The 26,131-nt window shown below is 48.9% G+C and overlaps 1 protein-coding gene across 1 annotated transcript; it reads right to left on the bottom strand.

Annotated features, from left to right (window-relative positions):
• Positions 1-521: 521 nt before the first annotated feature.
• Positions 522-24,562, bottom strand: LOC142574524 (Na(+)/citrate cotransporter-like). Its single transcript, XM_075683586.1, has 12 exons — positions 24,455-24,562; positions 23,183-23,332; positions 20,749-20,864; positions 19,198-19,334; positions 17,801-17,873; positions 12,303-12,437; positions 10,962-11,078; positions 9,818-9,926; positions 7,020-7,226; positions 4,768-4,929; positions 2,324-2,461; positions 522-1,298 (listed from the first exon to the last, which is right to left on the bottom strand). The coding sequence occupies exons 1-12, from the start codon at positions 24,560-24,562 to the stop codon at positions 1,137-1,139; spliced, it is 1,614 nt and encodes a 537-aa protein (XP_075539701.1). The 3' UTR covers positions 522-1,136.
• Positions 24,563-26,131: the final 1,569 nt, after the last annotated feature.

Genomic DNA, 26,131 nt, shown 5'->3' with positions numbered 1-26,131 from the left:
GCGAGCGAATCGACCTTCGTGCTGCGTCTCGCACCAACGCGAACTAAGCCGCATAAACAAAGTGCGCGGCGGACTCAGTCCCCGTCGCAGATGGCTTTCAAGATACAAAGGTTCGGGTGGGAACGCGCAGCCGCCCGCCATGGCCAACGTTGTCATGCCATCGTCATCACGACGTCATCTTCAGACAGTCGTTATAATGCATCCGTTGTCAAAGCGTCGTGCCACCCTCGCCATGCCATTGTTGTCGCTCCAGCTTCGTCATCCCACTGTCGCAATACCGTCGTCGTCAAGCCACATGCGTCAAACACTAGTCAATTAATTGTCCTCATGTCGGCATCCTCACGCTGCCGTCGTTATACCAACGTAACTATTTTAGGTCATCTCTGTCATCATGCCGTTGTCGTCATACCTACTTTGTCATTCTATATGGTTAGTGCGTCGGCGTCGTAAAGCCTTCGTCATGCAGTCAAGCTCAAGCGTTACTGTGGCAAGCGAGTGCCTTAGCAACATGGGAGGATACCGGGTTCTGCTAGAGATAACCAAAGAAACGGAAATCTCAGAATGACAAGTACAGATGTTAAGCAAACTTGGCTTGAGAAATATGCTGTGTCGCTAAGTTTCTTGAACGCTAATCGCGTTAACATCAACGTTCTTCGTGAGATCAGTCCTGGGGTAATTTTTTTATTACGAACTCCCTCTGCATGGCCTCCGAGATCTGGCAGCGCGCGCAATGAAAATGTCGGCGGCCAGTGTCTCGGATGAGCGACGAACTTCAGCACGTTTGAGATTGCGGCTGATATAAACAGTATAGCGGCGGAAATTCTTCATAATAACTCGTTTCGAAACATCAAAAAATATAATGCTACAAGAATCAGTGATATACAGCAAGAGCAGCGATATACAAAAGAAACAAAGAAAAAGGAAAGAGGGAGGTGGCAGCAAAAGAAGCAGCGCAAAAATATATACAGCGTTCGTACGCCTGCGATTGGCGCTGTGCCCGGCATCTCCGGTTCTGATCGTCCTTCTTCACTTGGACGCCGCTTTGACGCCGTCGAAAACGTTCCAGTGAAGCGGCGCAAACGTTCTGGGGAAACCGGTTCAGCGCATTGCGAAAAATAACAGGATGAGCGGGCGCTTTAAACAGCACGCTCGGTCGGTGCGCGTGTCACGGTGGCGTTCTTGTCCGTTGCCGCCCCCACGGGCAAGCTGCGCAGACCGAACACCAGGGGGCCCAGCGTGTGTATGGCCACCAGCTCGACGACGACGCACACAATGTTCATCACGAACCCGGGAGCCGCCTGAAAGCACAGCAGCCGATTGAAGAAGAAGATGATGTTTATTTGCAAGAACAATAAAGTTTTTTTTTCTTGCGGGAGGCAAAGACTAAAGGCGAAAATGCCTGACGAGGTCTTGGCCCCCTGATTAAGAATAGTCTGCAACAGCTAACACGATATAATATATTTCATCAGGCGCATAGCGTATGTATCTTTCTTTTTCTTCTTTCATGTGATTGCATGCGTTTTTTATGCATGTGCATTGAACATGCTATACATAAATTATGCATCGAAAAAAACACATTGGAATGGAATTTCACAGTAAAGCGCGCAGGCAACCACGAAAGTAAAAAAGCTGTCATCCGCTTGACTGTAGCGCGAAGCTGAACGCGAAGCTACGACGAGGACAATTTCTTTTTTTTCTTCAACCGCGACGCATTTCTTTGAGAAACCCGTACGGGATTCTTTCTTTGTAGCTTCGTGGCTACAGTCGGATGGATGAGAACTTTCCTTTCGTGAACTCTTGCTCAGATTTGCGGGCTTCCGCAAAACTGACTTACCAAATTTTGTGTCACCCTGCTTAGAGCTGTCGATTAATTCGGCCTCGTTGGACCATCTGCTAGCCTCCTGGTTTGCTCAGATGGCAGAGCAACCATCGCAAAAAAGGCGCTGGTCCCGGCTTCGATAATGGGTCTAGGCTGGATATTTGTTCAACGGCGAGACTTCCTTTATGAGCAACTTGCACGGGGTTTCCGTTTGTAGCTTCGTGCTATACAGTTAGGCGGACGACAAGTTTTCCTTTCGTGAACCTTACTTACACTTTGCTAGCTTTCGCAGAAACGATTCGACAAATTACTTTGCGAACGAAAAGGGGAAACCGAATGACTCGATTGTGCTGCTATAGACACAATATCCCTTTATCCATGGCTTATAGGCGCTGACACCATCCGACAATACCGTTAACCAAGCCGAGAGATAAAACTGCAACCGGCAATGACACCGTCAAGAGCTCTAACTCTTCGTCAAGACGAGGCTTTGTGTATACACACCATGTCGGCGATGCGGAAGTTGGCCATCTGGTAGACGATGGCGTTGGGTGGCGTCGCCGCGGGCAGCATGAAGGAGAACGAGCAGGCCACCACCACGGGGATGGCGAAGTACAGCGGGTGCACCTCCAGAGCCACGGCCTGCATGCGGCCGGCGTATCCACGGTGTATGTACGTGCGTGGCCTCCGCGATCAGCTCCGTTGCTCGCCACCGGAGCTGATCGCGGAGCCCACGGTACTCGGCTCTCCTTACTGCATAGCTGCACCACATTATCGAAATTTGCACGTTTCAGATAGCACAGTTCCAATCCTTGAGAGAGAGAGAAAACATTTATTTGGACCGTCGAGGTCGCTATTCTTGAGGTCGAGTGGGTGGTGTCTTCATTCCAGGACTCCACTGGCCACGGCTGCTCGACGTACTTGCTGGACGAGAGCTTCTTGTCCCGCCAGGGTATCGCCGGTCAGCTGTACCTCCCACCGCACAAATGACGTGCCGGGCGTCTTTAAGTGTTGAGGTTTGCCCCCCCTCCCCCCCGAGATGTGAAAGAGTGTAGGGCCTGCGTCGCCGCACCAGGGGCAGATGCCGCGGTATGTTTGTGGGTGCATAATACTTGAGCTAATTACTCGATTAGGTGGCTATTACTTCCAACGAGAAATCCAATTGCATAATTGAATAACCAACGCGAATTCGCTTTCTTAATTGATTGCTTGACAGCCAATTATTTCGATCTATGAATTGTAACCGGCGAGTTTCGGAGGCATATGTCGACTTGCGACGAATTCTGAGGATGGCACCGCTTTGTAGATGTGCGCCATCAAACTTGCGGTGAAAATGCACTGTTGTTCCACTTATTTTTTTTTTTTTAAGAAAAGCGCCGTTTTATGCCCCGAAGCACAAAAGTAACGAACACCGTCGCATTTCAACGGACACATTGAAGATGAATAGCTTGAAAATGGTGTAGCCCTCAGAATTCGTTCAATATCTACACGCCTATAGTGAACTTACCGGCTGCAATTCGTAGATTGAAATATGCCCCATAAAGTAATTAACTAAAAAGTTCATTAGCGTAATTGCGTTATTTACTCAATTAAGCATATTGATTTCTCGTAGAAGTAATGGCCGCCTCATCGCGTAATTTAGCTTAAAGGTTAGATTGTACTGTCTACCGCAGACAATTTTTTTTAATTTGGTGCAGCTAAAAAAATAAAGAAAAGAACACCTGCTTTACGCTACACACTAGATCGGCCCACTAGAACAAGCACTTCATGATGTCCGGGCCTAAACCTCCCATTAGGGGACATCGAGCAGGGCGGTGATTATTTTTTTCTACTCTATCTCGTTGCTCGTTAGCGCGCATAACACAATATTTGTCACTCTAAATGGTAGCCAAGAGGCATTAGAATGTTTAAGGATAACGAATGAATAATCAAAATCCACTTCGCAGATTCATGTAATCTTTAGAAAGACGAGCTTTACGTTACGGTTTTGTTTCCTTCCCCCGTTTCAACGTACACACCGATGTTGCGTTACCCGTCAACAGTGGTGGCTGTCCAGTTGGCACTGTTCGTATATACCGGTACGATCCACGCGTGCGCAATTAGCAACGATAAACGTTGGCTGCGCATAGCTCCAAGCGAAGAGGGCCCACAACAGCTCTGGCCGCAGATCGCCTTTGTGCCTAAAAAAAATTGGAGGCTTATCAAGCGGCTTAGCGTATCCTAGCGGCTTGGAGGCTTAGCGTATCCTCAGCGTTTGGAGGCATCTTGACCGCATACACGCCCGGCGCAAAGACGCTGGCGCGGTTGCGGGCACAGAGACTGACGCGACGGCGGACGCGCGCCGCTTCATCCCTGGCGTGACGTCACATATCACGTGATGCAGCGATGGTGGCGACGGCGCGAACCGAAGCGTGGAGGCCTCCGCCGGGCGACGTCCGACGGCGCGATATGAGGCCCCATGTGCAGCCGGTGTGACGTCATCACGTGACGTCACATAATGTGATCTCACTTCAGGGTCAATGGTGGCCACCGCCGGGAGGCGACCGACGGCGCGATATGAAGCCCCATCTGCAGCCCGTGTGACGTCATCACGTGACGTCATGTCACGTGACCTACTTGAAGGTCACTTGAAGGTCAATGGTGGCCACCGCCGGGAGGCGACCGACGGCGCGATATGAGGCCCCATCTGCAGCCTGTGTGACGTCATCACGTGACGTCATGTCACGTGACCGCACTTCAGGGTCAATGGTGGCCACCGCCGGGCGTCGCGCGAAGGCCCGAAACCTACGTTAATATGCTTCGCATAAAAAACTGCCACAATACGTAAGGCTGTCGGCACGTTTCTGGATATCGCGTCCAGAAAACGGCGGCGGGGCTACCACAGAACGGGCACACAAAGAAGAGGCGCGTGTACAAGTGAAGGCGCTCGACGCGGGCGTTCGACTGACCATCTCGAAGATGATGGGCAGCATGATGGCCGCGATGGCCGTGTTGCTGGTCACCTTGGTCAGCATGGAGGCGAAGAAGCAGAGCACGCCGACCACCAGGTAGCTGGGCATCACGTTCAGGCCGCGCGTATGGAGCACCAGCATGGCCGACAGGCCCGAATCCTGAAAAAACGGTAAAGATAATTAGGCCGGGAATGGAACGCGATTGCCGTTTCGAGCATCGCGCGCGGAACGAAGGCTCTCATTCTCGTCACCTCGTTCGATAAGGGCGTGGGAACAGCGTTGCAGTTCTTGAGCTTGGCCGATACAGCGTACGGAAATTCCTGAACGCTGTAGACGACTGTAGCTAAAGGCAAAGCAGACATATGTGTGAAGGAAAGTATAGGGAAGGGTTGTGGCAGATTGAAGAACTAAAAAATAAAGAAGGAAGTTGAGTCATAAAAACTATATTCAAAATAAACTCTATTTCCGGTTAATTCCGTGGTAATAGGTTACTACAAGAGAAAAGTGAAGTCGACGTTCCAGTTTATGAATTTCGCGTCAAAACTTGAGAGCCATTATTGTCGATGTGACGTCACGGTTTTCGAACTTTATTTATTTATTTATTTATTTATTTAGGCAGTTGTGAACCAGTAATGTTCTTGAAACTTATTAAGTTCCGTTTTTGGCTCTTTCAAAATACAATGCAGTCCATCTTTGCCATTAAAAAATTAACTAGGCCCGCGCAGCCGTTGTAGAAATTCGTGACATCAAGGGTTCGGTGAAAATGGCGTCGCCACTTGCTCTTCGTTTTCGCGTCTTTTCAAAGTTATGAACCCTATGCATTCACAGTAAGAGCGGCCTTTTCTTTAACTATTTAATAGAAGGATAATTTACAAACACAGCCCTTTAAAAGCGATATAACTGTTATTGGCTCGGCGATAGATGTTATACTTGCTGACTATACCGTCGCCTATATCGCCAAATGCTTGCAGCTTAGGTAGTGTGGAGATGCAGTTCACCGTTGTCGCAGGGCTTGCAGACATTAATCGCGAGACAAGCCACAAACTCATCACAAGGTCATCACAGGCTCACCACTGACTCCGGCTATTCTCCGTGACGTCACCTAACATCAAGCTCTAACGCCTCGACAGTACGGTTTTGACTGTTTCGACGGACCACCTTCAAGAAAACATCGCAAAACAAGAAATGTACCTTCTTTCGTGATTGAAATCAAATCTGAACACCACGGTTAAACGAACGAAAGTGCAATGCGCTTGCGGTTTACTAGCGCCACCAAGCGGAGCGTGCAGGAGAGAAACAGCCAATTGTGTGGCCTCCAAGATGCACGGCGGTGCGCTCCAAGCAAGGTGCGTCGTCGCGGGCGTGCCGCCGACGATGCCGCGTAGACTTAAGCATACTATAAGGAACACAGACAGTGCGCCTCCGTTCAAGTCGAAGTTCCCAGACGAAGGGCCGGGACAGGCGCTACATTTGTTCCACGTTGCGTTATCGACGCCCACGTTATCGTCGCCCGCGAGGTGTGCGACACAACGGCTGCGCCAAGAGCTCCGATGACTCGAGCCTACGCGGAGTCTGTGCGTGGAGTCTTCGAGCTATCTTTAAAGCGAAGCTGCCTCTGCCAACTGTCCCCGACTTTGCTGACCGTGGCTGCTGCTCTGTTGCTGAATAGCTCTCGCACGCAAATAAGGTAATTGCGTGGCCAGCGGTGCGTAAGATCAATCCTGCAGGGATCGAGCTGACCGCGCCACAGACCAATGCTCTAACCGTTAGGCCGCAATCGCACGCACGCTTTTCTCGCGTGGTAACTCTTCGAGACGGTTAGCACGTGCTTCAGGTCAAGCAGCACACGCGTGTTCACGCGTGTTCACGCGTGCTCGAGAGCACGGACACAAAAGAGCACGTGCGCACCGTATTAAGATTTTATTTTTGCAGCATTCATGAAAGCATTACTTCACTTGCGTTCCAACATGCAAAATTTTAAAAATATATATATATTTCTTCCAGTTACCAAGCAGCACATGCTAGCGGATGCACGCGTGCTCGAGAGCACGTGCACACAAGAGCACGTGCGCCCCTCGCATTTATTTTGTATCGGCATTTAATCAACCGTTGCGTGAAAGCATTACGCCACTTACGTTCCAACATGCGCGTTTTTCTTTTTTCTGCTACCCTTCAAATTTTAAAGAAGGTGGAAGGTAACATACGCGTCCAGTGTGCACCAAACCCAAGACGGAAATCATGCAGCTTGCCTTGGAGGCCTCGGCCAGCGTCATTCCGCCGCGGATGATGAAGATGGTGCCCCAGTGGATCTTGACGCTGGCCTCTTCCCAGGCGAGCAGCCCTTTGCTGCGCAGGCCCTGGTGGGGATCCTTGGGAACCACGAACAGCAGAATGCTGACCAGCACCGCCGGTACGGATGACAGGATTTGCCTGTAATGCGCGGCCGCTTGGGAACGCTGTGCGAACGTTTATGCTTACGGCGAGCTGGCGAGAGCTGCTATGTCACTTGCTGCATTCAATTTTATCCTCCTGGCTATTTATTTTGTTATTTGCTCTTTCTCTCCTTACCCGCCGTAGTTGCTCAGTGGTTATGGCGTTGGGCTGCTAAGCACGAGGTCGCCGGATCGAATCCCGGCCACGGCGGCCGCATTTCGATGGGGGGTGAAATGTGAAAACACCCGTGTACTTAGATTTAGGTGCACGTTAAAGAACCCCAGGTAGTACAAATTTCTGGAGTTGCCCGCTACGGAGTGCCTTGTAATCAGATCATGGTTTTAGCACGTAAAAGATCTTTTTGTTTCTCTTTACTATTGTTTTATGTGCGTATTCCTTTTTTCCTGTTATATTTCATCGACATGTAGTTCGTAAATCCTCATTCATTCATTCATTCATTCATGGATGCATGCATGCATATAGCTAGCTGGTTAGCTGGCTTGACGGGGCCTCCACTCATACGCTAGAAATACTGGTCAAGCCACACGCGCAGATGCAACGTAGCACAAATACGGGTCAATGATGGCGTGACCTTCTCGCGTCGTGAACATATAGGGCACATTCGCCGAACGTGCATAGTGAAAAAAAAAATTATGAGGAGCCAGTTCGGGTCGCTATGTAAGAATGTCTGTATAGCATGCTTCGCGGGTGTGCTTTTTTGTGGCACTATACTACGCTATGTGCAGAGGTTGACCCAGCGCACGTTCGTCGCACTTACTTGCCGTAGGGAAACAGGTTGGACCAGCCGGGGATCACGCGCGGGTTTTGCGTGAGCCAGAGGAATATCATGAACGTCATCAACGCCAGCACGGCTGCTTGGTGGAACCTGCGGCGCACCGCGCGTTCGTCGTGACCACCGAGAGAGAGAGAGAGAGATTCTAGTTGATGGGAAGGAAAGGTTGGGGTAAAGTGCAGCGCAGTAACTGTTTCTCAGCAGAGGACACCTCAACCGCGCAATGCAGTGCACAGAGCGCAAGTGCGGGGGAAGGGGGGGGGGCGCTCGTTCAGGCGTTCACCGTCGACGTTGGACCAGTCGGTGTTAATATGGAGCACTTTAGCGCAAAATTACCCGTGGCGTCGTCACTTATGTCGCCTGTCGGCTACAGCGCATGTGTAGCACGTATGCGCAGTTAAACAATTCAGTACATCGAAATGGAATGCCCAGATATTGACCCGGCGAAGAGGTTAGGTTAGATTAAATTAGGGTAGGTTAGGTAAGGTTAGGTTAGGTGAACAGCGATAACGCCAAGCTAAATTATCTATAGTGTTTCAATTGGGCGTAGCGACGTGTGCCGAAGATGACGGGTGCGAAAAGTCAAACCGTGAGCGACAGCCCCATGTGACGTGAATATATGCGCGTACTGAAGAATACACTACCCTCAGGAGAACTCCGTGAGAGTGGACCAATCAGGACTGTTACGTTTCGCCTACGACGCGCGGTTTAGCCGGCGCGACTGCAACAAAGCGGCAGACATTTTGGCCCGTTCGGCGTCGCCGCTACGCCTCCCCGCCAAGCGCGTCCAGGCATGTTCCGATGCCACGTGTCTTCATGTGCGTGTGTGAGTGTATGTGCATATTTGTGCCCGACCGGCGGCGACACGACAGTGTGAGCCACCTGCTCCTCCCCATTGTACCCGACCGGCGGCGACACGACAGTAGGAGTCACCTTCTCCTCCCCATTGTGCCCGACCGGCGGCGACACGACAGTAGGAGTCACCTGCTCCTCGCCATTGTGCCCGACCAGCGGCGACACGACAGTGTGAGCCACCTTCTCCTCCCCATTGTGCCCGACCGGCGGCGACACGACAGTATGCGTCACCTTATCCCATTGTACAGTCACGTGCTCGTCTATAGAGGGGTTCCTTCTTGCCCTCAACTGCGAGAGTATAAAAACAGCTGCCCCCGGACGCCAAAAGGAGGGCTCCGATTTCTTCTGTTGAGTAACGTGCACTCGCGTCTCTCTACTTCGGTCAACCTGACCGCCAACTCTTTGCGATGTTAGAATAAACAAGTTGTTTTGTTGTTACCAGTCGACTCATGCTTTGCCGGGACCTTCGGATGCTTCCAGTTGTACCCCAGGCCGCCAGGCCAACGCTACCCTTGGGGCTTGCGACCCAGGTGCAACAACGGGCGTCAGCGCCGAGTTCCCAACAAATCGTACCAGCGGTGCGATTACAACAGGACAGTGGGGGAAAACGCCTGCTATCGCCGGAGTTTCATATCGAACTGAACTCGCTCCAGACATTTGCTGAAGTCAATGCAATGACGAAAATCTTAGGGAGAGAACGTGGCAACACTGCTCAACATGCTCAAGTTTGTGTACACAATTTCGGCGACAGGCTTTTATTGAAAGGTGTACGTAAGAACACGTGAATGAAACGGCCACATTTATGCATTCTTACAGAGCTTCCATAGCTGGGAGCGACGTACGGATGCCAAGTGCTTGCACGGAGTCCGTAGAATTTTTTTTTTCGTTTCTTTAGAACGTTCCAACGTTTAAAGAAAAAAATGGCAAGATCGCACAAACAGATTTTTACTACAAATGTTCGGTTTAAAATGAAGGAATATTGGCACATGCTAACGTCATCGGCCCGAGCTGATGGTATCGGCGCAGGAGCTCCAACTTGACTCGCTCGCGGATCGCCTCTTCAGCGCCCATCGGTCTGCATGGAAGAACGGTGTCGTTTAGTGTAAGCACCGCTGTATAATTCCTACCTCGAATCTGCACAATTATGTTCCTAGCCGAGGCTTACGGCCCTTAATGCGTAAAATTCCAGCCTATAAGAACTAAGTCCGGCAAACCAAAAGCTTTCTGAAGAAGGCCGTGTCTTCGCCGAAACTAAGCCCCCATCCGGCCGTCCGGCCGTGTTCGTTCCGTCTTCGCCCGCACTATGTGAATACTGGCTGACGCCGTCCTTGCTGCGTTTAGTTCCCAAGAATGTCTCAGTGAATAGAGGCATCGCTTTTTTTTTTTTTGCAAGCAAACAGCGCTGATTGATGTGTGTTGTGATACAATAGGCTATCTATTGATTAAACGACACTGGTGAGATGCGGCACAAAAGATGAAGAGATGTGTGCGTGTTTACTTGCGTGCGATTGCTTCTGGCGCGCACTTGCCTATGTGCCTGTGTGCGCGTATGCGTAAGAATGACAGAAAAGTACAATTACCCGCGATTTGTGACTGCTTTTTTACAGGGAGCATGTCGCAACGAGTACTGCGCGTAAGTGAAAAGTGAAATCAAGGGCTGCAACGTGTGCGAGTCAACGCTTCTGCATTACGGTTCTTCCTTTTCCTTCCATCCATCCATCCATCTATCCATCCATCCATCCATCCATCCATCCATCCATCCATCCATCCATCCATCCATCCATCCACCCATCTATCTATCTATCTATCTATCTATCTATCTATCTATCTATCTATCTATCTATCTATCTATCTATCTATCTATCTATCTATCTATCTATCTATCTATCTATCTATCTATCTATCTATCTATCTATCTATCTATCTATCTATCTATCTATCTATCTATCTATCTATCTATCTATCTAATCTCGTTTATTTGCCTCTTTTTCTGCTCCTTTGTTAGTACGGGCCCATATGTGTTACTAAGGAAGCGCCCTGTGCATCGGACTTCCGGTTGTTCGACCTTTGTTACTCTCGCGGAGGTGGCAATTAACAGTGGCACACTCACGTTAGCCTGGCCACTTTCCACTGCACGTACAGCCACGCCAGCACGGTGCACAGCAGCATCGGCGGAACGTTGTACGCCATCCACGAGAGGAAGGTGACGTCGTCCTGGCCAAAGAGCCTGCGCGACCACAACGTAAGCGTTTGCTGCAATCTTCGAGGGCGTCGCTCGTTTGACGTCAACACTCGCGTGGCCGCACCTCCGTGATCCCCGACATAACCAGTCTGCCCATATATAGCCAGCCTGCACAATGTAACCAGTCCGCCTCGTAGGCAGCGTGCCACAAAAGGAAATCTCTGGTATTCGCAACTAAGGCTACTTTCATAAACAGCATCGATATAACAGCAACACTACAGCGACATATTCTGCTGCATGAGGGCGGCGGTAGTTACGCGGTGACACCGGTTTCTGAGCGAGCGCAGAAGGCAGATGATTTCCGCTCAATAATCTTTAGTCGCCGAAAAACAATGGCGTATCACGAATCTGCTGTCTCGATTTTTTGTTTGGCCAGTCTCAACGTGCTTGCATGCATCCCTTTAAAACAACGCGAGTTGATGTGTTCTCTCCTTCAACGAAGGCAACATTGTACGTAGATCTAGTGACGTGCTGTCTTCTTCTTTCGTTGGTGTCGTTGCCATGGTGCACCAGATTAACGAAATCAGGTGTTAATTGCTTACAAGCTCCTAATTTGTCTGGACGACCATCCGAGTTCTTTTCGGAAATGGTCATTACATGCGTGCATCAATGCATGGAAATTGTCTAATTACGTACACGCATAAATTAATGTTTACATAGGTATCGCGTGAGGTGGCGGTCGCAGCTTCTCGTAGCGCTACTACCAAAACATGGCGGCCGAGATGACGTCACTGCACCTCATCATCACGCGTACATCGTTGTGCTTGTTTTTTGTTTGTTTGTTTGTTTGTTTGTTACATCTAACTTTTTCAACGGTTCACATCACGGTTTTCGATGTCTCGCTCAATGCGAAACGGGCCTTTCGTGCTATCGTGCTGTCACGTTTCTCGTTTACGCAGCTCCTCGACGTGCTAGTACCCCGAGATGGCGGCTTCGATGACGTCGATGAAAACACTGCACGCGCATAAGCCTCGCGTTTAATTACCAAACGGACTCGTCGCAAACCCCCTATTTCACATTGTTTGCAGGCACGAGAAAAATTCGACCCGACATTCGGAGCTTCTTTGTCCTCGAATGTTTGAATATTCAAACTCGATTCGGAAACCTCATTAACTATTCGAGGAACAACCTAGTTGCCGGCCATTTATCTCATTAACTATTCGAGGAACAACGCTATTTTCCGGCCATTTGACGCGCCGACGCGCTCACTTGGCATACTCCGCCTGTAGGATGAGGTTGGGCGGCGTTCCGATGAGCGAACCCGTGCCTCCGATGTTTGCGGCGTAGGCAACGGCCAGCAGCATCGCTCGTCGCATCTTTCCGGCGCGCACGTCGTTCGGTGGCCTGCGCACCGCAACCCGTATAATTAATGCGTCGAAGTGCTTCCGTAATGAGATAGCATTAGTTATGAGTGAATAAATCAGCCGTAATACCCTCAAAGGTAAAGAAAGACATCAAGTCGAGGCACATTGAAAGATTGGAACCCGCCGTAGTTGCTCAGTGGCTATGGTGTTGGGCTGCTGAGCACGAGGTCGCGGGATCGAATCCAGGCCACGGTGGCCGCATTTCGGTGGGGGCGAAAACACCCGTGTACTTAGATTTAGGTGCACGTTAAGGAACCCCAGGTGGTCAAAGTTTCCGGAGTCCCCCGCTACGGCGTGCCTCATAATCAGAAAGTGATTTTGGCACGTAAAACCCCATAATTTAATTAAGGATTGGACTTCTGTAATGACGAATTTGCCATTCGTAGCGAGAACAGAACTTCTGTAAGCGAGAAAAGGAAAGAAAATAGAAAATCGGAGTCGCGCCACCTATTGTAGACTGCGGCACCTCTCGTGTGACGTCAGCGCTGGTCGGCGGTCATTTTCGACGCGGTAACGTGAGACATTGGCAAACAGAAATCGATGATAGACTTCTAGACGAATAAGCAATTGATGCGTCGTGACATCATACTTCCCTTTAGTTTCCATGTAATGTACGAGCTTATGGTTGATTCGTGTGTGCGAGGACATTTGCAATAAACGCGTTTCACTAGTGCTTTAGATCGGCATCGTTGCACGGTGATCGGAGGAAAAAAAATTATCGAGTACGTTACAGCCGAGGAGCTGAAAACATAGGTCCATCGGAGCAGTGCGCGAAGGAATCGATTGGTGGGGTTAGTCATTCCAAAGTAAGAAACCGGCCGTATGATTCGGCACGGCGAAGCGAGTGAGTGCCTTAGGGCCTTCATCGACGACGAAGGCAATGCGGCAGCGTACGTCTTGGTGCCACGTTCCACAGGTGATCCGCGAAAACAAGGCTAGGGGAAATGTCGGGGGAAACTGAGGATTGGTTACATAAATGAACCATTGAGGTCAAATCTCGTTTTGACGAAGGAACATGTAGCGGTACGGCGAAGCTTTCAAACAAAAAGGTGGGCTTGGCGGCTTTGCCACTGCGCAGGCCACTAATCCTTTCGTCTTCGTAATGCAGGTGCTCGGACCATTCATCGCGTGTCTTTTCCTTCCTGGACTGGCGACTACGCCACTGACTGCACCTTCATCTTTACCAACCCATCTCAGCGTGGATGTAACAGGCGCCCGTCAACGAACCACTGCCATCGCTTCACCCGTCTTTGGAACGACACACTCGTCCTTGGATTACCTGTCCCTCGCAGCAGAATGGGAAGCGCCATCGCATCCAGCATCACTACTAGGACCAGCTATAAAACAGGAGCAGCCACCAGTGGCACTTTGTGGGCTTGGCGGCTTTGCCACTGCGCAGGCCACTAATCCTTTCGTCTTCGTAATGCAGGTTGGTGAATGTTTCAGCCTCTTTGCCAAAAAGTCTAACAACTACTTCTTATTACAGCTGCCAAGCCCACAGTGCCTTAACGCTGTTCTTGCTGATTGTTTTCATCTCGTTCTTTCGCTGTTACTCCTACTTTCCGGTGATATAGAAACTAACCCCGGTCCGGATAATGCAGCTATCCTCGCAGAGCTAAAGAAGATATCTACTGGCCAGTCCAAGCTTATTTCTTAAGTTCAAGATCTAAAATCTCAGTTATTAGCGACAGACAGAAATGTATCTGACCTCGGCAAACGTATGGCCGAACTTGAGAGCCATTACGAAAGCCTTGTAACACTTACACAGAAGTTCTGCGCGCCGACACAACTAAAGCTACTCGCTTAATTTCAAAACTAGAGGCACGTTTTGATGAGGCGGAAAACCGAACGCGACGGAACAACTTAGTATTCTACGGACTCCCTGAAACTACACCTGAATCGTACGCACAATCAGAACAACTTATCATTAAACATTGCCGCGAGCATTTAGATATACACATCGACACAAAAGAGATAGAGCGCGCCCATCGTCTCGGACGTCATTCGAACGACAAACCCCGTCCAATAATAACAAAATTCACATTTTTCAAAACAAAAGAAACTGTCCTGTCGAGCGCCCGGAAACTAAAAGGTACCAATTATAGTATTGGCGAAGATTTTTCTCGTGCAGTTCGAATTGCTCGCAGCCAGCTCGTTGCATTTGCCACAAAAGCAATCTGCCCCATTTAATCTGCGCTACAAGACCCTGCACATCGGACCGAAGCGCTATGTGTTTGATAGCGTATCTGAAACTGTAAGAGAAGTGTTATAGCAATCGTCCGCCCGAAAAAATGTGATTACCCGCCCCCAAACCATGCCAAGAAATAATCTTTCATTGTCTGTCATATTCACAAATATTCGCAGTTTCCTACCTAAGCGTGAGCTCGTGTCTAACATCATGATTTCTTCAAACAGCAGCATACTTATACTAACCGAAACATGGCTTACCCCTGATGTCACTGATACAGAAGTACTTGCCGACTTGGCAGGTTTCGAAGTTTTTAGAAATGACCGCAGATGCACTCGAGGGGGCGGTGTCTTGATTGCTGTGGGCCCTAATTTATCGTGCACACCATTAGACATCGTCTCTGATCTGGAAATGTTATGGTTAATTTTTCGCTCACCGGCGCAATCCGTTTTGCTTGGTGTTTGCTACAGGGCACCGCATACTTCACCTAACTTTGCAAGTGAGCTGAACAGTATTCTGAGTGATCTCGGTACTGCACATCCAAATTCACATATATTGCTATTCGGAGATTTCAATTATCCCGGTATCGACTGGCAGAAACTAGCTCCCTCAGGTGCGAACCACAGAGAATTAAAGGATTTTTTAGAAGTATGTTTGAATGCTAATCTCACTCAGTTAGTAAGGGAACCAACGCGTGTTGCTGGCGTCAGTGCTAATATCTTGGATCTTATACTAACTACGAATCCTGAGAGCTTATCACATATAACTTACCTGCAAGAAATTAGTGATCACAAAGTTATCCACGCCGAGTTTTCGTTCTGCCTTGAACGGCGCGAAAAATGTAAGAAAACAATCCTTCTATATGAGAAAGGTAACTATGACGCAATTAACTACGAGCTTAGAAATTTTTTCCCGTTATTTGAAGCCCAATTTTACAGCATGCCTCTCCAGGAGAGCTGGGAGGTATTCAAATACAAAATACAGGACTTGGCCAACAAATTCATTCCTAAAATTACTTTCCGTGAAAATCGCCAAAAGCCATGGTACACTAAGGCACTTAAAACATTAGAAGGCAGAAAAAAGCGCTTCTTTCGTGCTGCTAAGACAAGAGCCTCGTCTAATGCGTGGCAGCGGTACTATACTGCCGAGAATGCCTACCTGATTGCTGTGAGAAATGCTAAGTTCAAATTTTTCAACAACGATTTGACAAAATTGTTAAATGATAACCCGAGAAAATTTTGGAAGGTCATCAACCCTATCGAATCGCGCGCTATCACTCTGACCAATGAATTGGGAGAAACCGTCGGGGACCTAGAATGCGCTAACACCAACATTGCTTTTAGCACAGTTTTCACAAAAGAACCCAGCACACCTCTGCTTACGACACCAGCTAAAACTCTGTCTACTATGCCTGCTATCACAATAACTCATGATGGAATTTTATCTTTGTTAGATAACATTAAGCTTTCTTCATCGACAGGCGTCGACGAAATCAATTCCAAGCTGTTAAGGAACACCAGACATACCATTACTGCGTATCTGTGTATTTTGTTTTCTCATTCACTCTCTGTAGGTCACTTGCCAAATGATTGGAAAGTGGGGAAGGTTGTTCCTGTCTACAAATCTGGTAAAAAAGATTCCCCGCTAAATTACCGCCCCATATCATTAACAAGCGTCCCGTGCAAAATCATGGAGCATGTCATTTATTCTAATATCATGGCATTTCTCGATAAAAATAACTTTTTTCATCCATCTCAGCATGGCTTTCGAAAGGGCTTCTCATGCGAGACCCAACTGGCCATTTTCATTCATGACTTGCATGTTAACCTCGACACCAACATACTAACTGATGCCATTTTCTTAGATTACGCAAAAGCGTTTGATAAAGTGCCGCATCAACGATTACTTTAAAACTAAACCAGTTAAACCTGGACCACAACATTCTGATTTGGATCAAGGAATTCTTGTCTAACCGGTCCCAACACGTCCTTGTTAATAATCATACCTCTGACCCTGTTCCTGTAACATCTGGTGTACCCCAAGGTTCTGTTCTCGGTCCTCTCCTATTTCTAATATATATTAACGACTTGCCTCAACACTTATCTTGCCAAATCCGTATGTTTGCTGACGACTGTGTAATTTACCGATCAGTTTCTAATCATTGCGACGCAGCAAAACTTCAGCATGATCTAGACCGTGTCCAGGAATGGTGCGACCGCTGGCTAATGACCCTTAATCCGACTAAATGTAAACTTCTTTCCATTACTCGCCAAAAGCACCCCGTTACATTCCCGTACATAATTGCTAACGAACCTATACAAGAAGTAACATCGTTCAAATACTTAGGCGTTACTTTGTCCAATGATCTCTCATGGCATGCACATACTACATACATCATATCATCGGCAAATAGAACTCTCGGTTTTCTGAAACGTCACCTTCGTAACGCTCCCCAACAAGTTAAATTACTAGCCTATAAGTCGCTTATCCGTTCAAAACTTGAGTATGCGTCAGCCATATGGTCCCCACATCAAGCATGCCTCGTAGATGACCTTGAAGCGGTACAAAATCGTGCCGCCAGATTCATTCACTCATCTTATTCTCACGAAATCAGTGTTACCGCCCTCAAAGCGGAATCTGGGCTGCAAGCTTTATCCCTCCGCCGACGCATAGCAACACTTTGTCTATTCTATAAGCTTTACCATTCATCACTTAACAGTGCCCCTTACATAACACCACCCACATACATATCTCCTCGCACTGGTCACCAACTGCAAGTTTCCCGTACACGTATGAGAACTGTTAATTTTTCAGCATCTTTTTTTCCTCGTGCAGCCAAAGACTGGAACAGCCTTCCTCGCAATATCGTCGTTCTCACCTGTCCATCATCTTTTTCTGCCAATGTGACTGAGTACCTGTCGTCACAAATTTGAGTGTTTTATTTTTTATGTACACCCACCCCTTATGTAATACCCCCTAGTGGGGTCCTTAAGGTAAATAAATGAAATGAAATGAAGGAATGTAACGCGGGCGGATTGTTTAGCACCTGTAGGGTAAATGATTCATAGCCTCATCCGCGCGTCGTGTGCGATCTATAGGCAACTCCGTAGCAGTATGTGAAAGGAGTATCTAGTGCTACGAGAAATCGCACTCACTGCAGAGCGGCCGCATCCTCGCCAGAAACCTTTCGGTGTTCCGCGGGTCCCGTGTCTGGATCAAAGAGGGTATCTGAAAGGGTCGCGCGGGAATGAGACACGTCGCATCAAAGCTTTCTAAACAACCCCCAGACTATTATTTTTAATCTTTATTCGAGAATGACTCCGCATTAACGTGAACGCACCGACCAGTCGGTTATTCATTTTGAGGCGAGAAGAGCGCAAGGACATGAACGAGGCGTGTGGTAATGTTGTGCATCCTCACTTCGCCCTCGCGTTTAACGCTCTTCGCGCCTAAAAAAACGCGTGCAGACTCAATCGATGCCGCCGTTCGAATGACACGCGGCTCCTTCGCGCGATATCTAACAGCCTCCACAGACTTCACGAACCTCCGAAAACGTTGGAGGTTTGTGCAGTCCGTCAATTTCGGAAGTTCGTGCAGTTGTGTCACTTGCAGTTGCATTTGCGTCATCTTTGACAACCACTGCGTTTCATCCCACATATACAAATTTGGTTTTACGGTTCAGACAAACTTCACACACATGGCAATGATATTAATTCATATGTTTCTTTCGCTTGTGATGCCTTCAATAAGCCCAGTTTGTCGTGTCGCTACCTCGCCTACAGAATGCTACAATCGCCAGCTTTCAGTACCTTGTCCTGAGTTCGTATAGCAGCGCTTCTATTTGTTCGTTACTCCTAATGACTCTTACAGCTCCCACGATAGTTTACTCGGTTACAAGCAGGCATAAACACTTTCGAGTTGTAGTAGACAGAAGCGTGCTTCACCACAAACTGTATCGTATGCGAAGAAGCCAGCTCTGGCGACGCTTTCTTGACGAGCTCGGCTATAACTCCCTTTTCTCAGATTCGCAATAATGTCGCTCTGGAGCGGAGGCTAAAGCTAACGTCAACACCAACGGGAGAGAGACCACGCGAACGTACGTGTCTCTGCGTTGCGTATACTTCCGCGTCAAAACCTCGTCCGCCCAGTTTCGAGCAATCTCAAACGCGATCTCCAGTGCGGTCTCAAGTGCGGTCTCAAGTGCGGTCTCAAGTGCGGTCTCAAGTGCAGTATCGAGGGCCACAGCTTGCCTCGTAGCTTCCGCTTCCTCCAGGGCCTGTGTTCACAAAGAACTTCGTAGGCCGTCACTTCGCAAGAACAAGCGCCCAATCGTGGTGTCGGACATATCTTTAGCGAAGGTGATCGCTCTATAGCAAACGGTTCTTACCAGCGAAAAATCTGCGAATTCGGCCTCTGATGTCTTGTAAAACTAGAGTGAAGTGATACGACTCATGCACAGGATCTCCCCCTCCCCCCCTTCTCTCCTCCACTGCGCATTTTCTTGATTCTCCGAAACGTCGCCCTATGCACAGCTCCACGTGCAGTGACGAACCTTCGGACGGGCTTCTCCTGTTTCCGTGAATTTGGTTGAGAGTGGCCACGACTATGGGCGCCATGATGGAGGCGGACGCGGTGTTTGGAATCCACATCGACATGAACATGGTCACAAGCATGAAACCCAGCAGGATTCTGAAAAGGTGAGCAAGCAGGTCGCAATCAAGAGAAGGGCTCCCTTAAACATCCGCATAAACGACCTTCGACAACAGCAACAGCGCAAGTCTATGGATGATGGCGATGAGCGTTGCATGTGCTGACTACGAGGCACAGTGAATATAAAATGCGCTGCTTTACATTAGCGGTCACAGAAAACGACACTGCGAACCGAAAAGGTGGCGTGACTTCTACAATCAAGCAATCTCCGCTGGCTCGAGTTCGCGTGATCAACAGAGCAGTAAAAAAAAAAAATGCTGGCTCTCCCGTAATCGAGAGTAGATGTAGGCATGAAATGGCTACTGGGGAAGCAGATTGATTGGACATGATACTAACCACAATCTTTAAAATGGGTGCAGTGCATGTTTGCAATGGCACACTACACCAGACAACAGCACGCCGCACCGCACCGCACCGCGCCATACTGTGATCTGGTCCACGTGTACGCAACCGTTTCCTGTCACCGTGACAGGAGACAATTGCGTCCATTTGGCGTCTTTTGCTTCCCGTGGTGCCGCCGCCTTCAAACCGCTTATCCTCTTCCAACAGTGCAGCGTGCTCAGCTTCTGTAGCTATACTTGTTTCTTCTTGTCGCGTCGTAGTGGTCGGCTGCAAATGGTAGCGTCTGGTCGCGGCGCGCCAGACGCTACCGGCTTGGTCGTGGAGCATATGGCGCCATCTCTCGAAGGAGGTGGCGCAAAACCGGTGCCGCGGAACTCACGGACCGCTGGCGTTCAAAAAGAGCACAGGCAACCCTGTCTCAGGGCCAAAAGATGACAATGAAGTGCAGGGTGCCCTGTATCTGCCTTTTGAACGTAGCTATGGGAAATGACAAGTTGAACTTCAGCGTACTAGAAGTTACAGCTCGAGTGGTATTGTGAATAAACATTAGGAAGAACTCGGAAGCAACATTTATTTTTAACTTGTTTGGGTAGTAACTAGCGTATGTAATGCGGTCTTGTAGAAAGAGGTCGGGGGCCAGAGACAGCGCATGTTAAGATTTGACTGGTTGCCCCGGAAGATCTCGTTTTCTTCTCGCAACGATGCCAGGATGTTCTCGCTCCGTTCTTGAGTGGCCGGATAACGGCTTTGGCTTTTGGCTCAAGGTTCCTTGAACGTCGCCGACAACGGGAGCTAAAAGCACTGCATGCTTAAAAAACAAAGAGAAAGGCGCACAGCGCTCACTCGAAACCTGTGTGCGCCTGCCCGAACTATTCGTTGCGTACTCTGCGAATTTGGGAAACTACAAGGTGCAAATTAAGTGCTTTGTATCGAGAAATAACTCACACTCGGTCAGTGCGGATATTTTTTTAAGAGGTATGTCCTGGGCGGCAAGATATTTATCCTGCAAGCAACGTGTGCCCATAGCACTCGTCAAGCTCGCGGGGATCACCTTCGATTGCTCGTCCCGATCCCCAGCAGCGAATTGAGGGCCAGTCGCTGATGCAGGCGACTCGTCTCCACGGCAGCCGCCACCGCCAGCGATCCGAACAGGACGAAGCCGATGTTCTGGAACGGGAGGCACTTCGATGACACCTCGTGACATGGGCTTAATAATCCGCACGTGTAATGTCGCAGAAGATTGATTGTTGAGTAATGTGGTGGAAAAGGGATGAGAAATATCTGTAGCAGAGGTGGAAAAGTGAAAAATTGTGTGGCCACTTGGGTACCGCAACGACCTCACTGTCTTGCGAGCACCTGAAATATATATATATATATATATATATATATATATATATATATATATATATATATATATATATATATATATATATATATATGTGTGTGTGTGTGTGTGTGTGTGTGTGTGTGTGTGTGTGTGTGTGTGTGTGTGTGTGGTTGTGGAGGTTATTAGGTACGGCAGAAAGAAAGGAGCTTTTTAGGCAAGCAGGAAAAGGAAGGAGGAAAGAAATCAGATTTTAGAGGTTCTTTGAATTTCTGAGCTCAATTACCGAACAAAAAAAAAAGATTATTCTGAAATTCGTAAGTAACGGAGTATTTATATATCTTTATATCCTTTCTCGTGGCAATATATATGGCCGTAGTCACCCGCTCTTATCCGAAACTTACACACTGTGAAAATTCATGCCGCCAAATGGCGCTGGTGCAGAAACATACAAGGTGGCTTCGGGGGCCATCCGTATTTCATGCTTACGTCTTTTCTGGCTTAACCGACGGCCCCTCATGATGGCAATGAGATATTACACAATCGTATAATTTACTAAAACAGGCTTAACTTAAAGGGACACGAAAGAGAAAATTTTGATTTGTACATAGCAGTAAATTGGCCTACTACAATAATAAATATGGCACTGTTCCCGTGAGAAGAGGCCCTATAAGAAAAAAAAAAAGACGCAAAAAGCGATAGGCGTGTGGTGACGTCATCGTGAGGCTCCCGCACCAGCCCGGCGTGACTGTCGTGGACATCGAAACCATCTTCTCGGGGCCTCGTCAGTTTTTATCGGTAAAGATTAACTACACTGGATTCTAACAGAGCCAAACACCGAATTTGGCATGTTTCAAAGGCTCTTACTTATAACCACTATGGTCCAACAACTGAAAAAAAAAATAGATGCAGAATCTCCGTGGGGAGTTTTCTTAATGATACGTAAGCATTTGCTACTAATCAACTGCTGTTTCGTCGTCGTACGCAGCTTTGCTTGGTATACAATTGCGAAAAACGCCGCGAAGGAATCGTGGAACGGAGAAGTGCGATGGGAACACCGAAATGTTAACCGAGAGCAACCAGCTTAAGACGACGAACAAGAGGCGAGCAGTAACAATGTTCGCTCGCATCATGCATCACGTGCGTTTGCAAACGCACGTGATGCAAACGCACGTGATGCAAACGCACGTGCGTTTGGATGATGCCGTTGCTTCGTGAAAGACGAGCACTGGCCGATGCGTGCTGTGAACGCAGTGTCACGTTTGCTAGACCTCACGTGTAGGCGTGGTCGATGACGTTGCCTCCTCTCCATGCAGACCACTACTATGTGTGATCAACGGCAATCCGGCGGCGGCTGCCTATGGCGCGGCCGCCATCTTGAAAGCGATCTGCGGTTGGGGGGCTGAGTGCGCCGGGTGCTGATAGCTTCGTGTGCGCTGTGTTCTCGCCGCTTAGTTCGCGTCGAAGCGAGAGGCAGCACGAAGGTCGATTCGCTCGCTGCTGCGGGCTTCATCTTGAAAGCGATCTTGTCTTACGTGAAGGACGGACGGACAGATGGGTTATTCCTCGTTGGGTAGGCATAGAAATGCTTACGCGTTTAACAAGAAATTTTAAAAAAGGACGCTTTGAAATTTGTGGCGTCCGAATGGCGTATCGGCGCTGGGGTTCCGGTGCAAAATTAAAGAAAGAAACAATATGGAAAGGTGGCCTTCATTTTCACTTCCCATAATCAACTTATTACAGCAACATAGAAAAATAGGGTTCTCAAAGAATATCAGTCTAAACTGATTTGGCGTTTGTCGTTATTGTCCCACTAAATTCCTCTTTAGTGTCCGTCCAGTAACGAAGGAATGGGCCTTCACCCGTTGCGGTATAGCCCAGTGGCCATGGCATGACGTTGCTGAGCTGGTGGTCGGGGGTTCGACACCGTCGCGCGGCGGTTACATTCCGATGGAGGCGGAACGCAAGGACGCGCGCATATTTAAGAATTATGTGCATCTATTTAAAAAATAAGAAGGTCCCGTTTGGTCAAAATTAATCCGCAATTCACTACGGCGTGCCTCATATTCAAATCGCGATTTCACGCGCACGTGAAACCCCCGCAATTTAATTTTCGGATTAGGAGCGGGCCTTAATTATCGCAAGCGCGCCGAGCGCTCACATTGAAGTACAGGGTGGTCGTCTTGGCGCTGCTCAGGACGCCGAACATCGGGAACAGCACCAGGGGCATGAGCGCCGTGACCGCCAGCGGGATCGGCTCGAGCGTCCAGTAAGCGGCCATCCAGATCATGGCGTAAGCGCTGAGACCAGCCTGCACGTGCGTGGTGTAATCGTAGGATGGCTATGCATCGCTCAACGAGAAAAGAAAACGTGACGGTGTTCGAAACCACCACACCCAGCACCTCTTATAAAAACAGAAAAAAGCCCGCGCCGTTTGCGCTCTTGAACTGCTCCCGGACGGTATAGCTTCGCCCGAAAGGCGAAGCATCGATTGCGATTGCAAATTAGTAGACAGCTATACGAAGTAAGGATATTAGCTTTATCGGCCGTATGAACTCGTAAACATTCGCTTGCTAACTAAATTCACAAGAATGCTGTCACGCACGCGCAAGCAAACATGAGCGCATCTCACTCGATGACCGCGCACACTCGCTGTCAGAACGCTGGCGTGAGGAATAGCGGCAGCAGCAGCGAGCGAATTGACCTTCGTGCTGCCTCTCGATTCAACGCGAACTAAGCGGCGAGAGCACAGCGCGCACGAAGATATCAGCACTTGGCGCACTCTGCTCCCATCGCAGGTCGCTTTCAAGATATATGGCCTGCGCGGCCCCGCCATACGCAGCAGCCGCCGAAGTAGAACGCCACCCAACCCCCAATCCCGCCCCCGCCCCTCTAGATTGAGTCGCCATCAACGGCTCACCAGCACACGCTTTCACTCGCACATACAGTATACGGAGCGCGGCGCCAGTGTTATCGCACTCTTCATACCGAATATCACGGCGACGACGGGAATTAACGCGCCTAGAGTGTCCATATAATTGCTACCGCAATATACGCGGGTGCGAATACAGGCGGACTCGACATATGCGCTAAAAGTTCTGGCACCCTTAAAAGCTAGGCTAAGAAAGGAAGCACTCGCTGCTTTTAAACTAAAAACTTAAAAGCAACGGATATTCTTTTCTGAGCACTAAGAAACGGGAAGCTTTAGGATTGGTGCGGCTTGCGAAGCAGTCGTTGAGACTGCTTTTTCTATTGCCAGTCTGTCCTTTTACCTAAGAGAACTGAAATAGATTCATTCATTCATTCATTCATTCATTCATTGGTTGATTGAGTTAGTGATGTTGCTCCCGATAGGAGTGTTTCCTGCATTTAAGAGAAGGGCCTCCTTCGCATACCGCTTTGCGGAACGATAGTTCCCCTCACAGTCTCTCACCTTGTTTCCCATGTATATAGGCAGCGGTAGAAGCAGCAAGGGCACCGCGAATATGTACCACAGCTTCCAGCCCATGAACGCCTTGTGAAACCTCGGACATAAAGGCATGCCGGTTCCTCACGGGGAAGCAAATCCTACGTGAGACATAAAACAAGGAAATTCGCTCTGCTGTCAAAACCCTACGCACCAAATGCGCATTTGTAAACAAAGGGTGCGCTGTCACGCGTAGTGTTCAGAAGCGCCGAGTTGCGGATGGGCACGAATAAAAAGTTTCATAGCTTGGTATTAAATTGGGTGGCAGCAGAAGTACGCAGCAAGAAAAGAGCAGACGACAATGTTGGTTTTACAAAGACATTGACTCGCCGCCAAAAGTTCTGCATCAGTGAAGTTTTGCGCAACAGCTCAGGGACGTCAGGCAAGGCTCAGGTGCAGTTCCCATTGGTACGTTCAGCTGGTTCCTACCGGCCTCCGACTAGGTATGCAGCGATCACGTGATCGATTTTCCGTGGGATTTCGGTAGTGCTCCCATAGGTTGGAGGGGTAGTGCCTACGAGAGCTCTGAATCGGAGCGCGGCACTTTAAATGAACGAGGCGAATGTGCCCAGAGTGTTGGATTTCGACCAGCCGAATGCAAGTCGCGCCGCGAGAGGGTTCTACATCGCTCGAAGACGACTTGTCGAACGTGCCATATCATTTTGTCGCTCACCCGGAAGCTTTAGCGCGGGGCTGACTCTTAGTTTCCCATATAAATTCAGGCCAAGTTTCCAGAAGAGACAAGGGTAAGTTCATCGCGTACGCGACGAATAGAGCCATTAATACGCTGTAGCTGCAGAGATTATAGGCGTACGTACGTTTGCTGGCCATTACAGCGTAATCGAAACTCCGCGTGGCAATCCAAGCGCAAAGTCATTCTCGCTAGCTGCTACTTGGATGAGAGAATGGAACATGGCTCAGGCATTACCGAATCCGCTGGCAAAAAGTTCCGACGCCGACCTGCACGGCTGAACTTGGAGAATGCCCGTACAGCGAGCTTCGCATCATCGGAGCACGATCTTCTTCTACGTTTCGCCTCGTTCACCACGCGCTTGCGGGGAACGCTTCTTCTACCTCGGCCCCCGCCCATAACTTTCGCCCAATAAATTTTTTTTAAGACAATGTCTTTGTTGGCGAGTTACCACCCGTTTTCCGTATCGGGTATGTCTCTTTCTAGCCTCTTTCGTGCAACCATCGAAAAAATAATGGCGTCTAAAAATGTGACAAACCTCATGATGATTACGACGAGGATGATGGTGATTAACCCTATGATAATGATGAAAACATTCTTTATCGGTCTTGAGAATTGGAGGTTGATCCCCTTCTTTCGGAAGTCCGTTATTGGAATCACATAATTTGTTCTGCAAAAGCCGCGTTGATGATGACTAGGTTACTAGGTTGTGGTGGTGGTGGTGGCGGTGTTGATGATGATGATGATGATGATGATGACGCCGACTACGACGACGACGACAAAAGTTGGAAGGCGATTCAACCTCTGGTTGACGCCGATCAAACGTCGCTTCAGCGCGGCTCTCACCAATAATCATGCGGTACAAAAACACGTTCTAGCTATCTGCCAACTCGCCCAGAAATACACCAACTTTCATCGGCTTCTACTAGACGTTGAATCGCCGGATAACTCTG

The sequence above is a fragment of the Dermacentor variabilis genome, chromosome 3 (genome assembly GCF_050947875.1).
Source record: "Dermacentor variabilis isolate Ectoservices chromosome 3, ASM5094787v1, whole genome shotgun sequence".
Taxonomy (NCBI): domain Eukaryota; kingdom Metazoa; phylum Arthropoda; class Arachnida; order Ixodida; family Ixodidae; genus Dermacentor; species Dermacentor variabilis.
This window is presented reverse-complemented; position numbering and strand designations above follow the sequence as displayed.